The 26,854-nt window shown below is 33.7% G+C and overlaps 3 protein-coding genes across 3 annotated transcripts in view; 1 reads left to right on the forward strand and 2 right to left on the reverse strand.

Annotated features, from left to right (window-relative positions):
• LOC129228728 (NADH dehydrogenase [ubiquinone] 1 alpha subcomplex subunit 10, mitochondrial-like) overlaps positions 1–9,465 on the reverse strand; it is a 40,891-nt gene extending 31,426 nt beyond the window's left edge. Inside the window, exon 1 of the mRNA XM_054863413.1 lies at positions 8,835–9,465. Coding sequence (XP_054719388.1) covers positions 8,835–9,357 — 523 coding nt within the window. The 5' untranslated portion in view covers positions 9,358–9,465. The remainder of the gene's footprint in view (positions 1–8,834) is intronic.
• Positions 9,466–11,134: 1,669 nt separating this feature from the next.
• Positions 11,135–14,229, forward strand: LOC129228448 (protein timeless homolog). Its single transcript, XM_054863128.1, has one exon. The coding sequence runs from the start codon at positions 11,135–11,137 to the stop codon at positions 14,186–14,188; it is 3,054 nt and encodes a 1,017-aa protein (XP_054719103.1). The 3' UTR covers positions 14,189–14,229.
• Positions 14,230–23,875: 9,646 nt separating this feature from the next.
• LOC129227389 (cohesin subunit SA-1-like) overlaps positions 23,876–26,854 on the reverse strand; it is a 36,814-nt gene continuing 33,835 nt past the window's right edge. The window contains exon 6 of the mRNA XM_054861940.1: positions 23,876–24,199. Within this exon, the coding sequence (XP_054717915.1) occupies positions 23,990–24,199 (210 nt within the window). The 3' untranslated portion in view covers positions 23,876–23,989. The remainder of the gene's footprint in view (positions 24,200–26,854) is intronic.

The following is a 26,854-nucleotide window of genomic DNA, read 5'->3' on the forward strand; positions in this document are numbered from 1 at the left end:
AAAAAAAAAAAACTATAGATTTCTCATTACAACAACCTTTTTTTAATTATAAGTAGTACAGAAAACGAAAAGGAATATAGATAGTGTATCATTTTTTTTCTCGCTAAACAGATTAACAATACGCAGTAGAAGAACACTTTGCTTAGGATTTTCAAAGACTTATCTAATTATTTTCAAGGACTCTAGAATAAATAAAATTATTTAAGGCACTTCATTTGTACTTTCCAGTCTCTGATATTTAAGTACTTGATTGTAAATTTTTACAGTCCTGTTCTAACTTTGTGAGAAATAGCTATTTTAAATTTAAAAGAAAAAAGAAACCACAGATTTCTCATGACAACAACTTTTCTTCAGTTGCAAGTGGGGCAGAAAACGAATAGAAATAGAAGTAGTGTGTATTTTTTTCCGTGCTAAACAGAGATAGACAATATGCAGAAGAAGTAAGATAAAAGCAATCAATACAAAAGAATTTCCAAAATACTGCATTCGGGATTGAATAAATAGCAAGATATGAAATATGTGTGACATAAAAATTTATTTCAAATAATATGTTACCAATGTGGGAACCATGATTTTTACATTTTTAATACAGGATGAGGCAAGGAGCTGAATTTGACATATTCTGGCATTCCTCCCCCTCTACCATTTGTTAGAAATTTTAAAATTTAAAGTTTGTAGCCACAGGTTTCCAAATATTCAAGGTTTTCAAGCACTTAAAAATGAAATTTGTTTTCTCAAGCAATTTCCATTTTTTAAGGAATGAATCATGAATTTTTTTTGGGAGTTAAGGACCCACTTCAAAGCAGGGGCCCTAAGCAATAGCTTGTTTATCTTATAGGCATATTCGGCCCCGTTTGTAATTCACTCTTACCTGCAGATTTTTGCTTTATTTTTTGTAATTTTTACGAAAATTCGTCAGTTTTTATGGTTACAGGATTTTTACGATTTTACCAATCTTTGTTAGGTTTTTATAGACTTTTATAAAATTTCAGCAAAATTTTCCAAAACTTTTGATGACTCAATTATTTAGATTTCAATAATGACAAAGACTGACTCACTTAGACTTAGATGATTATGACTTACCTTACTTTTTAAACAGTATTTATAAAGTAAGTAAAATTGTCTAAGTAAAAAGATTCATTTAATCAAAACACAATGATAACTGAAATTTATTCAGTTTGCGACAGTATTTATTTTCTCTCTCAATCTCTCTCTCTTAGAAAACAGAGAGAAGGAAAAAAACTATGTTTTTTAGAATTTCTCAAAAGGCCAATTAATCTACTAAAAACATAAATATTATGCACAAATAACACCTTAAATGTGGACACAAATCATAACGAGTAGATCGTTCTGTTAGCGCGAATAGGGGGGGGGGAGTTTTTCCCCTTTGCTTTAGGTTATAATTTGTTAAAATAATCGTCAATTATTATGTGTTGCAGCTTAATGCATAGCTCGTTTAGCCTATATTTTCATTCATATGCTTGCCCAAATGGTTTTCGGTTCAAAGTAGTGAATTCAGACACATTTTCAGCACCCCAGTGACAGCTGTACTATTTGTATTTAATGTTCGTTTTTTTTTTCCTTTTCTTTTTTCCCATCAGAAAAGGACATTCGCTTTTCTCTTCATTTTCATTGAACTATTCAGAAAAGAAAAAGTCATGATTTTTTTGTTTTAAGATTTTGGAAGATGTGTTGTTACTATATAAAGTTCTCCCAAAACTGGGGGCATTGCCCCTATGCCCCCCCTATAAATCCACCCATGCCCTTCTGAACTATTCAAAAAAGAAAAAATAATAATACATATATAGTTTTTTAATTTTTGGAAGATGTGTTATTTACTACTACATGAAGTCCTCCCAAAACTGGGGGGGGCATTGCCTCCCTCTGCCCCCCCATAAATCCGCCCATGAATTTGATCATCACTCCCCTTTTGGTTGTACGTATTTTCAATGCAAATATAAATATCATTAAAAGCGTGGCTCATTGACACATGAAAAATCGGTAATTTTGCATGTGAAACTACAGGTTGTGGCAAATACAGTCCTGCCCATGTGAGCATCTGACGGAAAAAAAAAGAAACATTAAAGAGATATTTAGTGGCACGGATTCGAAATGGCGCCATTCTGATTAACAGTACGTAGCTCCAACAAACCTAGCAACTGTGCCTTCCTTTTCGAATGCTATTCATTGAAGGAATGCGTAATAAAACACAGTAAAAAAGTTTTTCGCCGAAAAAATATAATAAGATCATGCATCTATGTTTTGTCATTAGCCAGCATGATACGATTTAAAATTATTCGTAAAACATGGAATTTGATTAAAGAATGAGGAAGATCTCACGTAGCGATTGAAACAAACATTCTAGAGAAGTAATAAATTCGGTTGAAAAAATAAGTGTTTTTATTTTTGAATATTCAACAATTTCCCATAGCAGGCTTCTTTAACCTGTACGGCTTAAAAGCCCACACTTGTTTTTCTTTTAATCAAACACTTAAAATTCAAAACCAAAACCAGTTGAACTGAGTCCGTTTTTTAAGTGTAATTTTTCGAACGTAGACAAAATGTTTTTTTTTTTTCAGCCGAAAGCAGAGGAGTAGAAAATGATTTCTTACTAATGAAGTTGATAATAATTTTAATGTTATATATCGTATTCGAATAAATAATTAAAGATTTACTGGTTGCAACTCGAAGTTTTAATTTGGCGTAGTATTTTTTTATCTGTACAAAAGTTCGAACACTGCTATTTGAAAAATCTACATTTCAGCATACAATGAAAATGTTTTTCTGCACAAAAAGGATTCCCTTGAGGTAATACATTTTTTTATGCTTACATTATGCTCAGTGGTCTGGACGGCGTCAAAGCTTAAAAAAAAAAGGGAAGAACACCCTTCGATTAGCAGTCAACTTATCTGAATGATAATTGTAACCTGCATAAAGGAGTCGAAACACCAAATAGCATTCCCACTGCATTTATTTTATTATGTGTGTTATCTGTTGCATGTTATGAGTACATGTAATGCGTAATATTACTGTAAATTTGCTATTATGTCGGACAGCCCGAACTGGCTCGAAGTTCAGACAGTTTATAGCCGAACGCTCTACCGAAAAAAAAAAACCACAGGTAATTTTAAATTTTTTTTCTTGCCAAGAAGTGTTTTTATTTTTGAAAATTTTTACAATTTGTTATTGCAGGCTGTTTGAACCGTTATGACTTAGATGGCAGCACGTGTTCATCATTTAACAGAACGGTTAAAATACAAAATAATTTGAACTAAGTTCTTTTTTAAGGGTAGCTTTTCAAATGTAGTAAAAATGTGATACGCTATTTGTTTTTTTTGCAAAAAGAAGAAAAATTTATATATTACCCTTTAAATTGAGGTATTTGTTTTATTTGTACAAAGAGTCAAAAACTCATTAGAAGAATCTATATTTCAACATAAGATTTATTATATTTTACTGAACAAAAAACAATTCCAATGTAGTCTGAAATCTTAAAAAAAAAAAAAAAAAAAAAACCTTACAATTGAGTATCAATTTAGCTCCGTGTTGCATCAAGTTTTCATAACATCTAGGAGCGTTTCTACCTCATGTATTCCCTCATATTTGTTATTCATTGTTCATGTAATGTGCAGTATTTTTCTAATTTTTGATGCAGATTGTGCAGACGTGGGCCCAAACACGAATTCTCCTGGTTACCAGTCGAATGCTCTGCCGATCAAGCTATTCAGCTCTGTCGGTAACAGTTCAAGTTATAAATTTAACTGAAAACCTAATTCTGTTTCTTTAAAACAGGTTTTTTCCCCGAAAAAACAATTTTTAGACCGTGGGTCTATTTTTCTTTAGTAGCCTACATGATAAGCTTTAAAATAAGGTGTAAATCAAAGAAATCAATCAAGAATTGAGGAAAATCTCGCGTAGAAACCAAAAACAGGCTACAGAAATAATATATAAGGATAAAAGATTTGAAATTTCATGTTGATAAATAGCCCCAAATGTGCCACAAAAAGATTTAAAGTATCCTGCACTAAGCCTAAAATTTATAATTTTCTTCAAAAAACTAATATTTTTCTATATATATTTTTTAAAAACATAAGGTAAATTTTTAGAAATTATAAAGCTGAAAAATATAAATAATAAAATAGGTAATTAGCATTAAGTAGGAGAATTTGCTCTCATGGAATATTTAAGTCTCCCACATAGTACTCAAAAATATGGTTTTTTTTTTTTTTTTTAATGTTTCAGTTGAATTTTTCATTTTAAATATAATTATTTTTTTATTATTCATTTGCAAATGTTGATTGAAACATGTGTTCGCTAATAATTTTTGAAATTGATTTTTAATGTAAATTTATGTATAATTTTTTTAAAAAAAAAGAAAAATTCAATTTTTTGAAAAAAGGCCTCTTGCTGTATACTTTAATAGTTTTTAATTTGGATAAATGTTTTTGTTATACGTATGGGGCTATAGAAGCAACATTTTATCAGGATGAAGTTTCTAATTTTCAAAAAAAATTTTGTCTCTATTCTGCCTAGTACTGGATATTGCTGTTTCAGAATTTCGGATGCAAGTCGGCACGGCTTGGCGTTGTTAAAATTATATGACATATTTTACAATTGTTTCGACATAAAAGGGAAAATATGAGGATGTGCGACTCAACAAAACAATTTTTGTTCTTTTTGGATATACTCTAATGTACATTGATGACTAAGATATTCCTAAGAATGTAGCAGATAACCCAGTCAATAAGTATTGGAATTTCATCTTTAACCTGAAGGATGAAAAGCTATGTTACCCTAATTTGACTAAACTTGTTAAGGCTGTTCTGACTTTCTCTCATGACCAAACTTCCGAGAAGAGAGGCTAACAAAAGAACTGTGACTAGTGACAAAACAAACATGAGTTTAGACACAATTGTTGCTCTGTGAGTGACTAAAGACTCGGTAAAACACCCTGTGAAAAATATTGATGTGAATTAAAAAAAAATGATCCAGTTGTGCAAAGCACTACACTTGAAATAAAGGGAACAGAAAGAAAAAAAACTGGAATAAATAAGAAGGAAAAATATTAAACCTAAATTGAATAAAGTAACAAAAAAATCTTCTTGAGATAAACTGAAAGGTTGCAAGGAAAGCATTAATTCAGCTCAGGCAATGATAGATAATTGGAATACGAAATTAAAAATTAGGACTCAAATGTAATGCATGCTTGACATTGAGAGGGGACAAGCCATAATAGACACTGCTAATGAGAAATTTAAAAGCTGCTCAGAACGAGTCTGCAGTTCTATGTAATTTCTTGCTAAACCATTTTGATTTTTAATTAAAATAAATTGCTATTTCCCATAATATTATCATTTTTATTTATTTATTTTTTGCGTGTGAAAAATTTAAATTTTTATTGTATAAGTAAAAAATCAATAAAATATGTCTAACAATTTTTGTATACATATATTTTCATCAGTGGCACTAAAAGGTAACTTTTTTATGATGTGTATGCAAAATTCAAATCATTTTTTGGTGTCCTATAAATCCTGTATTTTTTTCAAAATGTGTCCTATATTTTTTCAAAAAATGTCCTATATTTTGTCAGTTGGTCACTTTTATCCCTGCACAAAATTCCGACCTCTAAAAACGAACCATTCACAAAACTCCCAGACTAGCAATCACTTTAAGAAGTTCCAATGAAGAACAAATATTAATTGCGCGATAAACAAAAGAATTGAAAGCAAAATGTTTTTGATTTGGAAGATGAGACGATAGTATATGAAGAGATAAAGAAACAGCAAAAGGTTTGCGACATCTGAACTTCTTAAAGTGCAACTTAATTATCTTAAAGCTGTGGCAAATGGTAGAAACTATCCACCAACTTTGATTGATTCCATTTATTAAAAACTTTCAAATAAATCCCAAACTAATGTTCTTAACCAAACCTTCATCAGAAAGAATTTGGCTGTTTTGCCATTCTTTCCATCTGTAAGCTATCAGGTTGCTAAGATTCTAAAACGTTTCCAATTCCAGGTGGTTGTCTCTCCTATTAATAAACTTTCATTCTCTTCTCTTAAATATCCTATTCACCCTCTTAATTGTTGTGGAATTTATAGAATTAATTACAGTTGTAAGCTTGCCTATATTGGACAGACTAGACGTGCTTTAAAAATTTGCTTGAAAGAGCATCGAAGTTATGTGAAAAAACAACAATTAAATAAATCTAGTATTGCTCAAACATTGTTGGGATTCGAATCACTCTTTTGATTTTAATTATTATCAGATTATCCAAAAATGCCCCAATTCATCAGATCTTGACTTTTGGGAATCTTTTCACATTTTGAGAAACAGTTCTAACTTAGTTAATGATCTTAAAACAGTTCCATATTTTTCCAACATTTGGCTCCCATATTTTTAATACTGTCCTTTCCCCATCCCCCTTTTTTGCCCATTCATTTTTATCTATCTTCCTTTGTTTATTTTTACCTTTTTTTGTTCTTGATTGACATTCCCCCCCTCCCCTTTTTCTTCTATTTATCTTTATTTTTCCTCTTTCAAATTTTTTGTTTCTGTTTATTTTATTTCATGGTGTTTTTTTTCCTTCCATTCAGCTTTTCCTTTCTTGCGGTTCACGGTTACGAAAATTTTCTTTTTGTTTAAGCTTCGGCTTAATCTTTGTCCAATTGAATTCTTTCTTTCTGGGTTTTTCGTACCTAAGAGAAAGCTTTTGGCCTTTGCTTGCATTCCTATTGGTTCCTGATCGGTTTATAATTTTCTCATTGGTGTTTGGCTAATCCACTATTTTTACCTTTTAAGCTGCATGCTTATCTGCTCTTGGCTTTTGTTGGATGTCTTTTCATCCATAAGTTCATTACTTTTTGCATTGAAAAAGGTGTTCCCTGTAACGCCGAAACACGTGTCTGCTGTAATTGGCAAATTTGTGCTTTTTTTTAATGTTGTTTTTCTTACTTTACTGTTCAGAACAAAGGTATTTATTTATCTTAAGCTGATGCGTCGGCCTATCTATATAGCGGCTCTAGTCTATCGGATTGGAGGAAGGATGACGTTTGACTTGCCCCACTGTACTTGCCCTCTTGCTAAATACATAACATTAAAACAGACAAAAATACATTAAAATGAATAAAAGTTAGTGTTTGACTAAGACTTTTGAAATTTGGCTAAAACTTAAAAAATTTGGCTAATTTACTGGCCAACAATTTGAACTCCTTAGCGAGATCCCTGGGACATATTTATTGACGTTACGTAAGAAATGAAACTTAGCTACTCTCCCTAATCATTTTATTTCCTTGAAAAATACATAAATATCTCTCCCCCCCCCCCTTCCAATTTTCAAAACTGAAGTTCCAAAACACAATTGTAGACAAACTCTGAAGATCTTTTATGGAAAGGAGATTCTGGGAGCTGATCCCTGAAAATTATTTCAATACTTAAAGTCCTAAAATATTTAGCAATATTCCATGATATTAAGACCAGGGGTTCAGAGGTTTATGCTTAAATTTTTCTTAAATGTTGGTTAAAAAACCTAATTTTTGATGATAGTTTCCTCGGGGGTCCTTGCCCAAATGTTTTCTAAAACTAGTCTTAAAAACGCAATTACGAGACCATATTTGGTAACATTAGGGCCAACAATCTTTTCTGAATAAAAACAGTAGCAATTTTTGAGCGCAAAATTTGAGATGCTCCGTTATGCTTTTTTTTTCTGGGTGGGGGGAGAGATTCGAAGAAGTATTTTTTGAAGACTTTCTCATTTTCAAACAAACTAGAAGAAAAAAAGGCGGGAAATTTCAAAAATAATTTTTTTTTTTTTTTTTAAATGCTGATATAAACTGAAACATTAAAGTTAATTTTAATTCAAATTGCACTTTTCTTCATTTATTTTTTATTATCTCTACTCCAATGGGAGGGGTTTAACCCCTAAAACAATCCCATAGGACACGGCCCTGCTAAAGAGCATTGTTACGCCATGAATAATTAACTTATTTGCTCTCTCACCCCTTTCATCCTTTTCGTTTTGACATTTACCTACTACTCTGCTATGAAAGCAATCATTCTTTACCACTTTTTCTCCTCCAGTTGGGCGATCAGAGAGAGGGTTGAGGCTTAACCTGTAATTGGCAACATGCTGAATTCAGCAAACAACAGTTTGTATCATAATTCTGTAACATCATGCTCTTTTGCTTCGTTCTCCATATGTCGAAATTAATCGTAAGCATGCACAAAAAAATTCTAATTTAGAAGTGAAAAAATAAAAATCTATTAGCAAACCATCAATTTATTAATAATCATTTTTCAAATTGTGCATTTGCGGAGGATTGGGGAAATCGGGTGAGCCCACCCCTCTAAGAGCAAGATCCCTTAAATATTGCTAAGTGCTCCCCCCCCCCCACACAAAAATTTCAATGCTCCAGTCTGTGCCATGAAACCCCCCTCCCCCCAGGCGAAGCCTCATTAAACCGCCACCTTTAACTTCTGATAACTTTTGGCCCGTCACTAAGATTGATGGTTTAATGAGTTTAGGCTGCGTATAAGTGTGATAATGACATTGCTTGAATTCAGCAGTGCAAGACCATTTAAACATTCATTATGCATGGTTCTTCTTAAGTATGTTTCTCTAAATTGAGAAAGATCTGTCACTGTGTGGTTCGCAAAACGAATTGTACACACTCTGTTAAAAAATATTCCAACATGAACATCAACCTTTTCATTGCAGGAAAAATAATATGTCAACGAGAAAGGTGATATTTGTTGGAAGCAGCCTCATTAGGGCCAAGAACATAATATGTAGAAAGATATTATGGTAAATGCCTTAGTAAACAAATAAAATATACCTGTGTTTAGAAGATGTGCTAGAGCGTCAACGTATTGATTTATTCGCAAAGACATCATTCTGAACTGAAATTTTCCGACGTTTTGGTGATGTGGATTTGAATAAAATGTTTTGATGTCACAACACTTATATGAAGGTGGTAAAATATCGTCTATTTTGCGCATATCATATCCATAAGGTGATACAAAGTAATTCTCCATAGTTGGCTCGGGTAGGTAGAGCATATCGAATGCATCCGCCAACTGCTTTGCAAAATTCGATTTTCCTGCTCCTATATTTCCATCCACAACAATTATCTTAGAATTTTCATCGAAGCGCTTCTTTGTGCCATCAATATACCAATGGAACAAGTTAAATAACCTCTGCTGGTATGGCCAAGGAGCAGGCTTCTTAACATTGGGATCTTTAAATTCTTTACTAACGATATTTGCAGACTGTACTTTAACTACTTTCGGTAGGCAGGAGATAAGTCCAGGCAGTTTCCCCTCAAACTGCAAAATTCGGGGAAAACAAACCAACGACATTTTAGTAATAATAAAAATACGTAATACGACCCCAATCAGACCTTCAGCTGTTTACAGTTCGTCCATATTTGATGCATTACATTACATTAGATGCCTAAGCGTAGTGTATTGACGAGACTTCTATAGAAGCAAACTCTTCTTCCCTTTTTATGCACAAGCAGCTTATTGCTTACGTTCGACGAGCACGAACGGTAGCGACCGGTTGGTTAATCTCGTGACAGCAATGACGTCAGTAGTTACTAACCGGTTGTTCCGCTTAGAACCGACGCCATCCGCCATTTTGGAGCAAGCGTATAAAACAGGGAAAGCTACGACTCCATGAAAGCTACCTTTATTGGCAACCACTCGCCAAACGGGGAACGAGAGAGTCGGAGAGCGAAGGTGAGCATTCGCGAAATTTTAGAAACAGTTGGCTTCGCTTCCAGGCTGCCAGTCATTTCGTCGGCTATTATTTATCCATTTCTTTTTTCTTTCTGCATCAGCTGGAAATTTGAAGGGCTGAAAACCTTTTTGGAGCTGTTTACACAATTAACAGCCGAACAACCACCTATTTGACTCAAGTTAACACATGCTAAAGAAATGTAAACATCAGCAGCAATGCTATCGCTACGAATCACTATATCAAGTTTGCTCCAAAATGGTAGATACATCGGCTCCTCCACTATAGGGGCCTTAGACGCATCAGCTTAAGTATAACCATTTTGGATCGGATTTTACATTGTTGCGCTGCTAGGGTTACCACAGGGTTTCACCAAATTCGCCAAAAAAAAACCCCTCTATTTAATAAACAATTAGCGTGCCGCTAATAATCGCTCGCAGTGAAAATCAACATGCACGATTGCTCGCAAGAAAAGACAACCTTTCAAACAGGCGTCCCGAGGGCCTTACACGAACCAATGCTTCATCATCGAACGCTTTCGGTTGATCACCAGTTACTTACGCAGACATGACGTAGACGAATAACACGCAGGTGAAAAATACATATAAACCAGCTAGGCTGCGTTCGGAAACAATCCACCGGTTACACCGCGTGGTTAGCCCGGTGTGGTTATGACGTATCTGGAATTTCTCTAGGAATTCCGGTAGAACAGCTGTGTTTCCGAACGCACGTGGTTAAACCGCGGTAGTTCTAGTTCAGCAGCAAACGACACTCCAATCAAAGCGTAACTTTCATAATAGGCAAGTCACGTGCGTTACGATCAAAACATGAAACACGACCGGATTGGCCAACACAGACTTTGTGACGTTTGTGATCTCGCTAACCGCTTCCAGACAGCGGTGCCACAGGTTGCTACCAAGTCGACCGCCAGAAAACAACCGCAGTGTTTCCGAACGCGGTTAAGTGACGTCACCGGTTCCACCGCAAGCGTTTCCGAACGCTTGCGGTCGCACCGAGGCGACCGATCCGCGTTTCCGAATGCACCCCTAGAGTTGCGCTCCGGCTGATAGATAAAGGTTGCGTTCGACGAGCTCGACCGGAAGGGACCGGTTAGTTAATCAAGTGACAGCTAATTTCACGTGCTCCAATCAACCAATCAACTGCTTAGAATGGTAACCGCTATGGTAACCGGTTGATCATAGAACGCTTCGGTTAGTAACCGGTTCTCACCGATCGACCGGTGAGGCTCGTCGAACGCAAGCATCATCAATTTTTTTTGGCGGTAGCAGGAAATTGGATTTTGTTCGTGTTTTGGGCTTGATGTGTTTGTTTATGGTATGAATCAGATTTCGGCTTTTCCTATTTTTTGAACCAATTATGCCGGCATTTTGAATCAAAATGACTTTAACCGAATTTGTAAAATCCGATATTTTAGCCACTTGCAGTGCTTTAGGCACCCAAAAAGGACTTATTTACGAAACGAGTGCTGAATGTTTGGAATGCTTGCGCGACCTTTTGAGATATTTGAAAAACGACTATGATGATCATTCTGTAATTCGTTACTTAGGATCAATTCGTCTATTACAAACAGACATCATACCAATTATTAAGCAGTATCACAGAGAACAAGAAATTTTTGATTTTGCTTTGCGTCTTCTAGTTGCCATAACCAATCCTGCGTTGCTGCTGTATAAAGAAGAACTGCCTGATGAAAAATTGGAGCGCAATGTTTATCTTCAAATCGTATCATGTCTACAGACTTATAAAAAAGCATTGATCGATTCCACCTTTTGGAAAGCTCTATATGTCCGCTTGTACAATCTGCTGGATAAAAGTGCGTTTGAACGTACGGACGATGAAAATTTGACAATTGAAAGAATTTTAATTACGGTTCGTAATGTTCTTCATGTGCCTTCAGATGAAAGTTCATGTATTAGAACTGATGATGATTACAGCTTGCATGACAAACTTCTGTTAAGCATTCACGAATCCAAGTTGGATCTTCTTGTTTTATATATGGCTGCTAATGAAGACGAGCATGATTATTGTCTTCATGTCTTGGAAATCATTTCTTTAATGCTTCGTGAGCATACTGCAGCTGATCTGGCTCGCACTGCTGATGTACGTTCTGACGCAGAGAAGGAAGAAGATTTAAACACTTTAATGGTTGTGAGGCAACGAGAACAACATATGAAAATTCAAAAGTTAAAATCCCTCACACCTAGGTTTAGTCGATTTAACGGAGTGTATCAAGTAAAAAATATGAAGTCTCTTAGTGATAAAGATTATATTGCTCATAAATTTGTTAACTTAGACGAGGTGAAATTTGACGCTCAAAAGAGTGCTAGGAGAACCCCAAAAAATAGACTTCCAGCTCGTGACCAAAACGAGACAAGGCGTTCAAAATTTACAGTTAGGTTGCTGCTGAAGAAAATATGCATAGAATTTTTAAAATCTTACAATAAATTGCTAGTTTCTGTGAAACGCCATCTACAGCACAATAAAACCAATGAAAATGATGATACATATTTTTTGTGGGTTATTCGTTACTTCATGGAATTCAATCGCATTCATGATTTTAATGTTGCTTTTGTTGCTGAGACCATTTCTATGCAAACATTTCACCACATTCAAACAGAAATCAACAACTATCTTGAAATGATGCTGACTGATAAAAAGAAAATGATGTTTTGGTCCAGAAGAACACAGTTAGGAGTAAGCGCATATAAAGAACTTCTTGAAACATTAAGGGTAATGGAAAGATCTAAAGAGGAAGTGATAAGGTATAATGCTGATCTTATAATACAGAATGTATTTTATGTGATTGAATACAGAGAACTGCTTTATACATTGCTTATTCAATATGATGAAGTTAAGTTTCCGTTGTCTTATCTCGCTGAACTTGTAGAAAGTGTATATCTATTTTTAAGAATGCTGGAAAATCATTCTAAAAGACATTCTGAAGTGATTGTCCAAACGAAAAAAAGGACTGTTCGTCGAAGAAAGAAGAAGTCGCAAGTTGAAGAGCTTGTAGCAATGGAGCAGCTACTTAATGACCAGTGGGAAACCATATCTGGTGATTTATTTGCCGCCACACAAGGTGAAGTAGAATTGCCCACTAACTTAACGCCTTTTGATGGTGCTTCAAACATTTCTTTCACAGAGCAAAAAGTTGAAGTTGTCTACAAAATCCGAGATTCTATCACTGCTAATGACGCTGCTTCGGCTGTTGCTTTGTTACGAGCCGCAAGGGAGCTCTGGCCGGAGGGTGATGCTTTTGGAAATGCCACTATTTCTGCAGAGGAGGAGGTTAACATTTTGAAAGAGATTCATTTCTCAAATGTTCAGCGAACAAACTCTGAAGGTAACACAGTTGAGCACGAAGAATCTGATGTTGAAGAAGAAGAAATGGAAGCATCAATGCCTTCTGTTGCTGAGAAAAAATTAGAAATAGATGAAGTTTATAAAAAGTATGCTTCACCAAAAGTAGTTCAGCCGTGCTGTTTATTATTAGCAAATTATCATAAAAATTCTGATCAAACAAATACCAGCTTAATTAAATTGATACATAAAATTGCTTGTAATTGCAAAATGTATGCTTTATTTTTCCAGTCTACAGTGTTTGTGACTTTTCACAAAATCTTTAATGATCCTGAAGTTAATTTCTGCCCAATTATTAAAGCATTTTACAGATTTGGTAAATTCATTATGTCCAAATTTTTTGAAACGGCAGAAGAAAACCCTAAAATTTTTGTTGAGATGTTATTTTGGAAAGGGGTTCGTGAGGTTTACAAGTTAGAGGAAGGTTATGGAGCATCTGAAAATAGTTCATCAAAACTGATTTGGACTGAAGAAGAAGATGAAGAATTGCAATATCTCTTTGAAGAAAATAAGGATGTACATATTGAAGGGCAAGATGTTGCTGATATCATATGCGCAATTATGAATAAAAAATCAAAATCTAAAAAGCAAATTATATCAGCCTTGAAAAGATTAGGATTGATAAGTAATGCAAAAGATTTAAAACCACATTTGAGTAAAGAATGGCGGGAAACAGAAGTTTTGGAACTTACGCATTTATTCAGTGATTACAGGGACTCAGAAGATATAATGAGTGATATTCGTGAAAGGCTTTCTATCAAACGCTCGAGGAAAGCTATTGTTGAAAAGTTACTGGAACTTAATTTAATCACTGATCGAAAAGAAGTTAAAAAGAAGAAATCAAAGAAGCAGAATAAAAATAATGGCAACAAAACCATTCCTCTTAGTTCAAAAAGTTCAAAGGCCAAGAGAAAGCTGATTATTTTTAGTGATGATAATGATATAACCGAAATAAACAGTAATAAAAAAACTGCACTCATTGATGAAGATAAAAGTGCAAAAGATTCTTCTAATTTAAAACTGAAGAAAAAGAAAATACGTATTTTGCTGGACAGTGATGATTCTTCTTGAAACTTGTGCATTATCAATTCAAAACTACTTTTAGTACATTAAATGTGAAATATTCCACATTATTACAGGTGTACATTATTATGTATTAGACTCTGCAGGGATCAATTTAAAAAAAAAGTATAATTGATAAAAACGTATAATAGAAACGTTTAAACTGCTTCACGTATAAACAAAAGGGGATTAGCCATTTACAATATTAATTTGATTGTGCTTTTGGAATCATATACTTTATTTATTTATTTATTTATTTGGGGTGTTTGGAAGAGCATATAACTTTCTCAAGACACAAAATAGACCCCAAAGCAGAATACTTAATGCAGCACAAAATCATTTGACTAAAATTGTTCTGCAAGTACTTCAAGTATTGTATGTGAAAAGACATGACATTTTCCACAAATTGGGTGCCAAAAATCAAAATTCTTTCATGTAGGTTTTATGTAGTATGCCGCTCAGTTGCAAATATTTTTCACATTTTGAATCTGGCCCTGGTGTCATGATCTCTTTGAGAGACCAAAGAAAGCTTAAAACTTCACTTTTCGTTCTTTTGCTCTGCTAAATTTTTGAGAGAAAACCCTGATCCCCTCATCCTTTCCTAATTTCACCACGAATAACTTTAAAAATACATTTTATAGACAATACATTTCTAAAACATTTTCAAAAGAGAGTCACTTTTCTGCACTCTTACCAACTTGGCCCTCGACTCCATAACGTCAAACGACTCTCAATCTCCATAACAACTTCAATTTTCAAAAACATTTTGACAGAAAATCACTGCTCCCTGTCTTCCATTTACGTTACCGAAACAAAAGGAGGCCTAAAATGCGATTATTGGGGGAAGTTTTGGAGTTTTCTCAAGGACCGTCTTTTTTCAGACCACCGTCATTTATTGTAAAATCTGTACAGGAGCGTTTCATTTAATGAAAGAAAAAGCAAACATTTGGCGTATTTCAGCTATGTGATTGTTAGCGGAATTTAAAATTGTTATTTATGTAACGATAAAAATATTTCTTCAGAAAGTTTGTTCCGGATTAACGAAGGCTGGATAAACGAGATTCTACTGTAATTTCGAAAACATAATACGTTACATAAACCCTCAATGAACATAATTTCTAAAAAGTTTCCCCTCCCAAATCCATGGTCTGTATCCAAATAGGGAAATTGCATGAAATTGACTTTTTTAACCATAACTTTTTTTCTAATGAACAAATATCGTCAAACAAAGTAATGGGACCTAAGTTGAACCATCCACTATCCATTAAAAAAAAAAGAACCATCAAAATCGGTTCACTAGGTAAGATGCTTACTATCTTTTATATGGAAAAAGGGACCAATACTACAAGTTATCACCCTGAACCAAATAATGAAACAACATTTTAACTTGGTTCTCAGAATTTCGATTTCAATCAAGTTGAGTTATTATCGTGGAAATTGAATATATCTAATTATAAATAGTCAAATGTTTAGCTAACAAAGAAAATATCCAAAAAGATAAAAGTTGGGTGAGGCTTTCTCACAGCATTTTAAAATTGAAATAAATAAAATATAGGGATGGAAGGGGTCCCCTAACCTAATACTTTACTTTTAGGCAACCAAAGGTAAGCCAAAATTATGTTTTTAGAACGTTAATTTTGGAAAACATCTGAAGGAAAGTTACCAAACAACATTCCTTCCCCGAACGCCATCAAAGATGACCCACAATTGAGTATTTAAAACTTCATTTCCCTAAAATGATCTGAGGAAGAGTGTCGAATCCCTATTTCTTTTCCAAACATCACTCAAGTCAAGGGCGTATATAAGGGAGGGGCTGAGAGGGCCTGGGCACCATCCAAAATGTGGGAAAAATTTAAATGAACCTAGTTATCTCTACCGTCATTATAGAAAATAAAACTTAAGTAGGTACATTTTTATCATTTAATCTAGTAGTTTCAATAAATATCCTTTACTTTTATATGAAATAGGCTACAAATGCAAAATCTCTATTTGTTTTGTTATAGTGGTAAGAATTATTAATTTTTAATAAAAAAAGAAAGGTGGGGAGGGGGGATTTTTAAATTTAAAAAATATATCTATGACGCCCTGTCGGGCATTTCCTAGCGCCCCCAGTGATGTTACACGAAGTGAATAATACTATTTGCTGCAATGGGTATTAGCAAACTATTGTGTGAATGCCACTACCTTATCAAAGCATTTACTTATGACTGAAAAAACAGCTGCGCATAGTACAGAAACTAATATCTATTCTTATCTTTTTAATTTAAGTAAGGTAAAAATATAGGGAATGCAATATATAGATGTTTAAAGTAATAAATATTTAATAAACAGAGCACAATAGTAATAAATGGGGCAGAATATTAATAAATGGGACAAAGTTCAATGAGTCATTACAAACTTTTCCAAAATAAATTTACTTCATAAAAATATTGCCCTTAGGTGTCAACAGTGTATCTAATAATCTATGCAGCTTGACATTATTTTCGTTCATTGAAGTAAATCCTCGTTTTTCAGTAAATTTATTTTTTTAAGTATTAGAATTCCCTATTTCTTTGTTTTATCACCTGACTAAATGTTTATTTTCTAAAGCCTTCAACAAATTAAGATAAAGTCTGACATGTTTAATAATGATTTTTTATGAGTGGTTGAAATTAACTCGGATGCAATTGAATTATACTTTTTAAGTGGGTGTGGCAAAATCTAGAACGTGCAAGTCCAGTTCCAAAAAAATATAAAATATAAGAAGTGCTGAAAATAATTGTGAATTCCAACAAGTGAGATGTCCCAGCAGTAAAACCACAACAAAAAAAGGTGGACGGCTGTTACAGACGCAGACGCAATAGGATTCCAAAACCCAGATTTGTTTTTGGGATGGTTTAGTTTTCCATTGTAAATAGCTTTTACATGCAATACTGTTAAATCACTGAAGATTTCTAATGCTCTTTTAGCTTCGGTTACTTTCTTATTGCCCAAGACATTTTTCCATGACTTGAAATAAATTTCCATGTCTTTTAATAAAAATATTAATTTTCCCATGACTTTCCAGGATTTCCATGACCTGTACGAACCCTGTAATATTTAAACAGCCCACAATGTATTTTAATGTATAGAATATCCCCTATACAGGATGTCTATTGATCAGGTGATTTAAAATTGCAGTGTGTGTGTTTTGACAGTTTTTAATTTTTCAGTATTACAACCAACGTAATTTCATGCTAAAATAACAACGTAATGCATGTCACAGTGGAATTTATTGCTGAAATTGGCACTTTTTCTTCAAGTAGGTACTTTATTTCAACTATTACATTAATATTACATTGCAGACTTAATTTGATTCTGTACCTATCTATGTTTAGGAGAAAAATTACATAGACTTAAGTTAAACGCTCATTTTTTATATTTAAAAGTCTCCTTCTAGCCCTTCAGTCCATCCAATGTTTTATTACATTTCTTTAACAACCTTACATGAAAAACTACAGACAGCACTTGTAAACGTTAACTGCAGTGACACAGAATTTTTTGGAACATTGATTAAAATAATTGGTAACAGAATTTTATTTTGTCAACCTAAACCACAAAATCTATGTATAAGCATCTTGAATTTCAACTTGAATCAAACTGCAAAATTCAGTAATTCCAAGTTTTGGTAGTATGTTTCTGGGACAAAAATTATAATAAATAATTATAAAACAGTTGCATTTGTTTGCTAAAAATTTCATTTCAAAAAAGAAAAATTGTGATCACAGTCTGGGTAATTGCAGACTACAATATATTATGTGCTTCAGTTGACATCAATGGTACACAATGTATTCAAAACTAGTGATACCCGCACGGCTTTGCCCGTAATAGAAAAATCAAAAGGTCTTTTGGTTCGCCTGTATATTTACAAATAATGTATGGTGAATTTTCTCGCCAGTTGGCTTGTACCCATCTTACGGTTCCACGTTATGATAATTTCGTATCTCGCCAATTGGCTTGTGCCCATGTTTCGGTTCCACGTTATGATAATTTCGTAATTTACTCGTCCATCTTATGATTTTTTTTTTTTTCTTAAAATTGGAATAGAAAAAGAACCACATCAAATTTTCGAAAAATCGCTTCGAGGTGCACACCCCCATGCTACATACTAACTTTGGGGCAGATTCAACTGAAACATTTTTTGAACGTTTTCCCCTTTTCCATCGAACGCTTCGATCAAAAGCAGCGACTCCGGCTTCAACTGAAACGATTCGAACGTTTTGTACCACGTGACCCATCCGAGTGGTTGAATTCGAACGATTGGGAAGATTCGATTGATTTTTGTTTATCTTCCAGCAATGGCGTACGAAGTGTAGCGGCCAGAAATCGCTAACGCCGATGACAAATATTTTGCTATATTCGCATCCGCAGTTGATTTGCAGGTGAGTGTTACATTTTTATTACAAATAAATACTTTTATGACTTCTGTAACGATGATTGCTGCTTAAAATTAAGTTTTTATCTAGTTCGAACATTCTTCCTTTTCTAAACTTGATAACATCGTGACAAGCTTCCAAAATTAAATCAAAATTTGTTTGCCAAGAAGCTACTTTATAAAAGTTCCTCTAATTACGAAGTAATTGTAACATATGACAGCATTGAGTCTTGATTATTTTATGAAATTATTTAATGAATTATGAAATTATTTAATGAATTATTACTTTATTTAATAAATATATCTACTTCCGAAAATTCTTTTACTGCTTACATCTAAGGTTAATTAAAAGGTATTGCTTATTACTGAAAATACTAGTGTTTTTTTAAATTTATTTTAAGTTTTATGAATAACAACTACGTCTATAAAAACTTGCTTCTTGTAACTGATTAGATTTCAATAAACAAATTGAAGCATCTAGGTTTAGTTAAACTACTTGGGTTTTCAAGAAAACAGTTTTGTATATTGCTCCTCCCTCCTCTCTTCCAAGCGTTTAAATGCTTGTTATTTGTATAAATGAGTATAATATATATATTTTTTTAAGGAAATGAATAAAAAACTTTTTCTTCATTAAAAAATACATTATTTTGAGAACTTTGAATCATATTATTCATAGCAATTTCTTTGACATTCCAGATGCTGTCCACTTGCACCTTCTCAACACTGGAATCTTCCAAGGGGGGCAGGAGAATGGAATTCTTCCAAAAGTGTCAGTTCCCAAGAAATATGAAAATGACGGACGGAATGCAACTGATCAAACAAAGGTGCAAGTACCTATTGGGTTCCCTACTTGAACAGAAGAGGTAAATTTGCTGAGAATATCAAATTGTGAGTACAAAACATGATGTGTTACATATGCATGTAAAATTAATATAGTATATACAACGTACAGTGCATGTGCAGAGTCCGACAAAAATTGTGAACTCTTGGTAGCCAGAAAAAAAATGTAGGCTACCAACAAATTATTTATCCGAGTTAATAGGAAAAATCTGAAAGATCTTCTGAAAGAGTCTTGCTCTAAAACAACTTGTCACCTAGACTTTTTTTTTTTCTTAAGTCACCTGTGTGACATGTTGGATCCAGTATATTTGTAGAACTGGTGCCTGACCTGTTACTTTGAGATTTGCAATGCTGAGGAGATCAATTTCAAAGCTGCTTTTTATTTGGCTTTTCTTTGATTAACCTTGCTGTACCAGAAATTGAGCAATCCCTGGTCCAGCACCATCAGAAGTATCGTTTCACTTCGAGGACTTTGTGACCACAGCATATTTAACATGTCCCAGTAACCATCAGCGAACTCGGAACCCTCCAGTTACAAGTCCGAGGTTTTTCTGATTAGGCCAGCACTGAGCATATACTTTAAACAGGGGTGTCATAGCGCAGACTGCTACATTAAATTTTAGGGGCCAGTGAGCATATCGTCACCTCAGAGCAACAGTAGTGTTATTTCTGGAATTAGATAGCTCACTGTTGCTCTGAGCAACGATATACTGAATAGTGGAATAGTGGGTACAGCACTAGGTATACGAATATATTAAGCTTAAAAGAAACTGTAGACAAATGAATATGAATTGTTTATAAAGTCACCCACTTCTAAGAGCAGTTTCAAACAGTCCGGAAGGGTGACCTTATATCGAGATACAGCTCGATTATATCTATTATGATTCATTTTACGACACTATTTTTGAAATTATTGATTAATATATTCAAACTAATTCATGTAACTTTCTGAAATATATATATTTTTCACGGATAAGTTTGTTTTCTTTCTTCAGAGTCAAGTAATGAGGTTCGGTAGAAAAATCGAGTTAGCAGATAAAATGTTATACTTACTATAGTTAGGGGCAAACCTAACTTGGCAGTATTGTGAAGGCTAGACAGATCCTATCTCAGTATTGCATTGTTGCCAGGTTAGGTTTGGCCGAACTATAGCTACCTGAAATACACCGCCAGCTCAGTCATTCCAGCCAAGGACTGCAGTTTCGTGCTTATTAGCACTCAACAGCCCGGCATAGGAAGTGACTGAGCTGGAGGTGGAAAACCTCTTAAGGAAGCCAAGAGTGCCAAACAAATTGAGTGCTAATAAGCACAAAACTGCAGTCCTCGGCTGGAATGACGGAGCTGGCGGTGTATTTCATGTATTTCTGCCTTAGCCTTGGCCAATGGGCGGTAACTTACAGAAATTATAGCTACCTACTTGGCAAATCAGAAGAGATTGAAAATTGTTTTTGAGTTATTGGCTGGCACATTCCATTCTAACACATTTACTACAGACTGCTTCTTGTAAAATTGAAATTATTAATTAAAAAAATTATAGCAAAAAAAAAAGCAGTTTGACAAATTAACTATGTATTTAAAGTAAAACGCCTAATATCTCTTCAAACCTCGACACAGTGCTTTGAACTACTTATTTCGCTTGCTGTCAGCTTATTTTCCTGTTGCCAAGAAAAAATCTAGTCAAGTATCCTACCGTAGGTAATTTTTTTGTTTTGACGTGTATGTTTATGACGAGACTCCTGATAGTGTACTCAATAAAAAGTTTATTTGTTACCAGGAGTGTGCACAGGAGAGGGAAGGGACAACCGCGCCCGATAGGGGCCCAATATTTTCAAAACTAGGCTTGGAATATAGAAGTAAACAATATGAAGGGGGGGGGGAACTCATTTTGTGATGAGACCCAAAATCTCTGTGGACGGCCTTGTGTGTTACATATTTTTGATAATGCATTGATACTCTTATCCTTCTTTTGTAATTTAGGTCTCTGACACTAACTGCAAATAATTGGAGTTGTTGAAAGATGGTCAGGTTGTACCTACGATTCTTACATTAGAGAAGTATGAGTGCCAAAGATACTGATGATGAAAGCAAAGGAAACTAATAATTCCGCATTTGTGAAAGCAAATAATGTTAGAAATTGTGTAGCACAAATCTGCAATAAATGAGTTTGTACTTGTAATAAATGTTTTGTTTTATTGAAAACAATGTTAACTATTCACAATTGATAAGTTTATATAATTTTGATAAATTTAAAATTAATGGTAGTTATTGTTTAATGAAACATTGCATGACTAATTACAGGAACTGTTTTTTTTTTTTTTTTTTTTTTTTTTTTTTTTTTTTTTTTTTTTTGAGGAAGGGGGAGGAGTGTAATTTCTGTAAGGACTGATTTAAAAAAAAAAATTTGAATTTTGACATCTTGAATTCAAATTATGTTTTTCGCAATCACATATTTTTTACGTGTGTGCAAGCATGTGTGTGTGGGTATGTGTCTGTGTGCAGGCATGAGCGTGTGGGTATGCGTGTAAGTGTATGTTGTGAAGGCATGCGTGTGTGTATGTAGGATATGGATGCAACCTGGAGACGGTTTTTGCTGGAGGAGCAGCATCGTGAGGCCAGACGACAGTGGTGCTGGCAGAGGGAGGCGGTGGGAAAATAAAATCACAGCACGCCAAAAACAGTCAAGTGAGAACAAAAAGCAATCGTGATTGCTTAAAAAAAAAGTTGTAATGCTATTTACAAAAAAGCAGGAAGTATTTCAAGGTTAAAATATTTTTTTATATTGTTTTGCCGTACTTGGTTATTGATTGCATCTTTCTCTCAATTATACTGCTACTTGTAAATTGCATTTTTTGTCATTTTCTAAACCAAACATTCTCTCTCTTTTTTTTAAAGTAATGTTTCTTATAAAAAAAATAAATCAGTAAAAAGAAATTTAACTACATTAAATATTTACAGAATACTGAACACTTAACTGTAATTTGTTTCGTAAAAATATTAAATCCAATGATAAAATGAAGTTCTAATTATTTAGGTTACTTTTATACAGAAAACATACATATCATAAGTGTAAAAACAAATCAATAATTTGCAATTAATAACTATTCATTAAATTTTAATATTTCAACTATGCTGTTGCTTTTAATAGATGTAATACACCACTGAACAATCAAAATGTGATTGAAAAGATTTTTTGTTTCAAAGTTTTATGTACAGGGTATCTGTTATATTCAGAGTTTTCAAGTCCATGATTTTCGGTTGACATTTCTCACTATAATGCTTTGTGAAAATAAAATTGTATTAGGGGGGGTTACCCCCCTCTCAATATACTTCTAAAAATTCAACTTAAAGCAAAATGTATTGAACTAAGCTATTATTATAACTAATAAACAATAAAAGCAACAATTGTTTGTGATGCAAGTTACATGGAAAAAGTAAGATCAATATATTTTTTTGCGATTTAAAATGAACCATGAAAATTTAAAATTACAATACATTTTAACTTCATGAGATTAAAAAAAATATTTTTTATTCTAAGAAGAAAATGAACCACACAAATAAATGGTTATGGCTATAAAGTTTCGGTAGCTTTCTAGAAAAAAAAAATGTGTGTGTCTTTTTTCAGATTTGTATGTAACACTAGAAGATAACTTGCAGATATCCGGAAAAATAAACACACGAAACGAGAATGACATGACAAACGTAAACAAGGGCAACAGCTGCAGTTACAGGTAACTTCGTTCCCTCATTCAATTTTGTGATAGGCTGCCTCAAACTTCCGGCCATATGACGAAACGTCGAGTGAGGAAAACATTCGCTTGCAACCCTACGTGTTTCGATCAAACGTCAAAAAGCAACTTGAAGTGCAAAATTCGAACGATTCCGAAAACATTCGAATTCGAAGGAGAATTTCGACCGTTCCTGATTCGATCGAACGCGTTTCAGTTGAATTCCCCGCTTTGTGCCAAATTTCATGAAAATCAGCCGAACGGTGTAGGCGCTATGCGCGTCAGACATCCAGACATCCTCCGGACAGAGAGACTTTCAGCTTTATTATTAGTAAAGATTTTCACATTTTAGTAGAAAAATGACACATACTTAGTTCATTTTATATATTTAAAAGAGTATCTTTCCAGCTCTTACAGTTCTCTAGTTTACCCGATGTTTTATCATATTTCTTTAACAACCTTATGCGAAAAATTAGACAGCACTTGCAGACGTAATCTGCAGTAATACTGAATTTTCCAGAACCTAGCTTAAAATAATTGGCAACAAAATTTTATTTTTTGTCATCTAAAATTACAAATCTATGTGAAAGCAAATTAGCTTAGAATTTCGCAGTATATTTTACGCTTCGGTTCACATCAATGGTCCACAACAAATTTATTTTAAAAAAAAAAATCCAACATTTCAATTAAAATTCCAGTATGTTTGTGCATGGAAAAATAATACACACAGCCTAAATACAATTTTATCAAATATTTTATTTGAAAATAGTAAACAAGACATAAACTTTATGAAACTAATGAAATAACATTTGAAAATGAGTACACAAAATACAAATAAGAAAGCATGCCACTTTAGTTCTCAGAAGCTCTATCAGAATCTTGGTCGATATTGGGCTCTTCTTCTATTGTCCTGGGATCATCTTCTTCCCTTAGACGTTTCCTACCTCGATATTGTCTTCCTGGAGCTTTGGGTGGGGCTTGTTCGGCTTCTCCATGTACAAGACTGTTACGGTACATGATAAGGGGTTGCCAATCTTCTGAGCGTGTTCCAGGCATACTTGCCTGTGAAAGAAAACTTTAATATGAGCAATAAATTCAAATTGTGGAATCAGCCTTTTTTTTTTTTTTTTTGAGAGCGCTAATTGCAGAACCAAATATTTAGCTAGAAAAAAAAATAGTTTGGCCATGACGGTGACAAAATTGGTTTAAAATGGCAAAACTATTTTGGTTGACTAAATCATGCTCTTCAATGTTTATTACACAAATTTAAACCTGTTAAACAAAATAATATTAAAACACCAGCTAAAGCAATTAGGCTTAAAATTTTATTACTAATTAGTATGATACATACTTGCCAACCTTCGAAGAAAAAAGAAACAGGAGATTCCAATAGAGGTATTTAGGTGATTCACCAGCGACATATCTTCACAACAGAATTATTAAATTATGCTCTTAAATAACATGAATACTAAATTTAAAGTGAAACAGGGATTTTTGGCAGATGTACGCTCAAGGACTGCAAAGGAAAAACCAAATAATAAGGAGGGAATTTTCTTAAGCTACAAAAATTTAATTGCTAAATTCCAGGGGGGAAAAACGTGTAATGAAAATAAAATATAAAATATGTAGAAATGGGGTGGCACATGTTAAAACAGTTTCAAACTTTCAAAACGATTGAAATATTTTCAAGATGTAAAAGGATTGAAATCTGCTGCCATTTTCGGCAACGCATGTGCTTCGTTGAACATGCAATGTGGAAAGCTTCCAAAAAATAAATTTTTACTGTATGAGTTATTAATTGGAAAATTCTTTTGCCCTGACATTGGTAGATGACTAGAAAGGGGGCACCATCTATTGGGAAGGAAGTAAAACTTTTTAATGATTAACTGAAAAAACTGCAAAACCGGGAGAAAATCCTAAAAAACGGAAAACCGGGAGATGGAAGCAAAAACTGGAGTCTCCTCTTAAAAACAGTAGAGTTGGCAAGTATGATGATATGATAATGTATGGTTATAACTAAAGAATAGCTTTATATTGAATTGTCCTTTTAAAACATCACTTTTTTAGAATGCATGCACTGTCTCTACTTCAACAATTTTTGACTTATTGTTTTGATATACAACTTTGTTTATCATTACTCTACATTCAAAAAGTCCAAATGGATTTACCACAAGCAAAGTTTCCAAGCTTACTACTTCTTATTCATGTTATATTTACGAAACAAAAATTGCATGGGGAAGAATAGGAACAAAGAGCAAAAGATTATATAATTTATATAATTTTTGTATCATACGTACAAATATTTTTATTTTAAGATTCAGTACTTTTCAGAATAGATATGAAATTATTGCTCTTTTAATATCCACGTTATTATATTTCTACTAGCTCATAATAAATGGTTATCAGGGTTTGATCCAGCTTTTTATTTTTAGGTCAGCGTTTTGTGAAAAAAACCCAAATTGATTAAGTTTAAATGTGATGAAATTGATTGTGTGATGTTTTTGCAAATGAAATGTTGTGAAAGGTCTAATTTTACGACATGAAATTTTGTGAAATGGCTGCTTTTACAATATGGAAATTTTTTTGAAGGGGCCACAAAGTGGACCCAATTTGCATCTGCACTGGTCCCTAGTTATCGTTCATTAAAAATTTTCAATACTTTTGTTTGTCATATTCAATGAAAACTGGCAGAAGTAAAGGGTTGAAATAGAATGCAAGTGGAAGTTTCAAAGATGGAAACCAAGCAAAATCAAATTCATTCATAAATGATGAGTAATTGGAACTGGTTTCAACAAAAACTTTTCTTGTTTTGAAATACAGTATTGTGGGAATTAAATTATTTTCAAAAAAACCAGTTTTATTCAAGTTTTTTATGAATACATTTCAAACTAATAATTAATATGACATCCTCAAGACTTAAGAACATCACAGACATGTTTTGGCATAGGATGTATTAGACTGGCACATATAGTTTTAATTTCAACGTCATTATACCATATGCCAAAAACAGACGAAATTAGCTTTTCCATCGTAGTACTGTAAAATTTATGGAGACGTTTTTTAACGATAGCCCACAAATTTTCAGTCAGATTTAAGTCCGGGGAGTTTCCAGGCTAACCCAGTACAGTAAGTTTGTTTTTAGAGCAGAAATTAAAAATTTGCTTCAATGTGTGACATTGCGCCGTCTTATTGAAAAAATGTAATCTCCGTTTGGCCAAAGTTTAGACATGATTTCTCCGTTCGGCCAAAGTTTAGGCATGGTTGGAAGCACATTTGGGTCCATACCGATTCTTAGCTGGCACTGTTCATCATTCCGTCTATGGGAACAAGGGATTATGTCCCTGAAATGCAGAAACAATCCCAAAACATCTTTTTGGGTTGATATTTGAGTGCCTGATTAATGTGGTGCAGAAGAAAAGGTTCTCCTTTGATCCTTCTCACGAACCTGGACCTAAATCCCTGAACCACAGAAAATAAAACCTTTTCCCAGTCCTCCTCAGTCCATCTTTTATATTTCCGTGCCCATTCTAACCTTTTTTTCTTCATACGAGGCGTGAGAAGCTGCTTCTTGTATGGTCGACAAGCTCTCCGCCCACGTTCTAAAACCCTGTATCTCACTGTTGAAGGTGCAATGTCAACACCAGCTGTCACCATGGACTTGGACAGATCAAAACTAGTTAACTGAGGATTCATAACACTCATTCGATGTAAACTTTT

The sequence above is a fragment of the Uloborus diversus genome, chromosome 8 (genome assembly GCF_026930045.1).
Source record: "Uloborus diversus isolate 005 chromosome 8, Udiv.v.3.1, whole genome shotgun sequence".
Classification (NCBI taxonomy): domain Eukaryota; kingdom Metazoa; phylum Arthropoda; class Arachnida; order Araneae; family Uloboridae; genus Uloborus; species Uloborus diversus.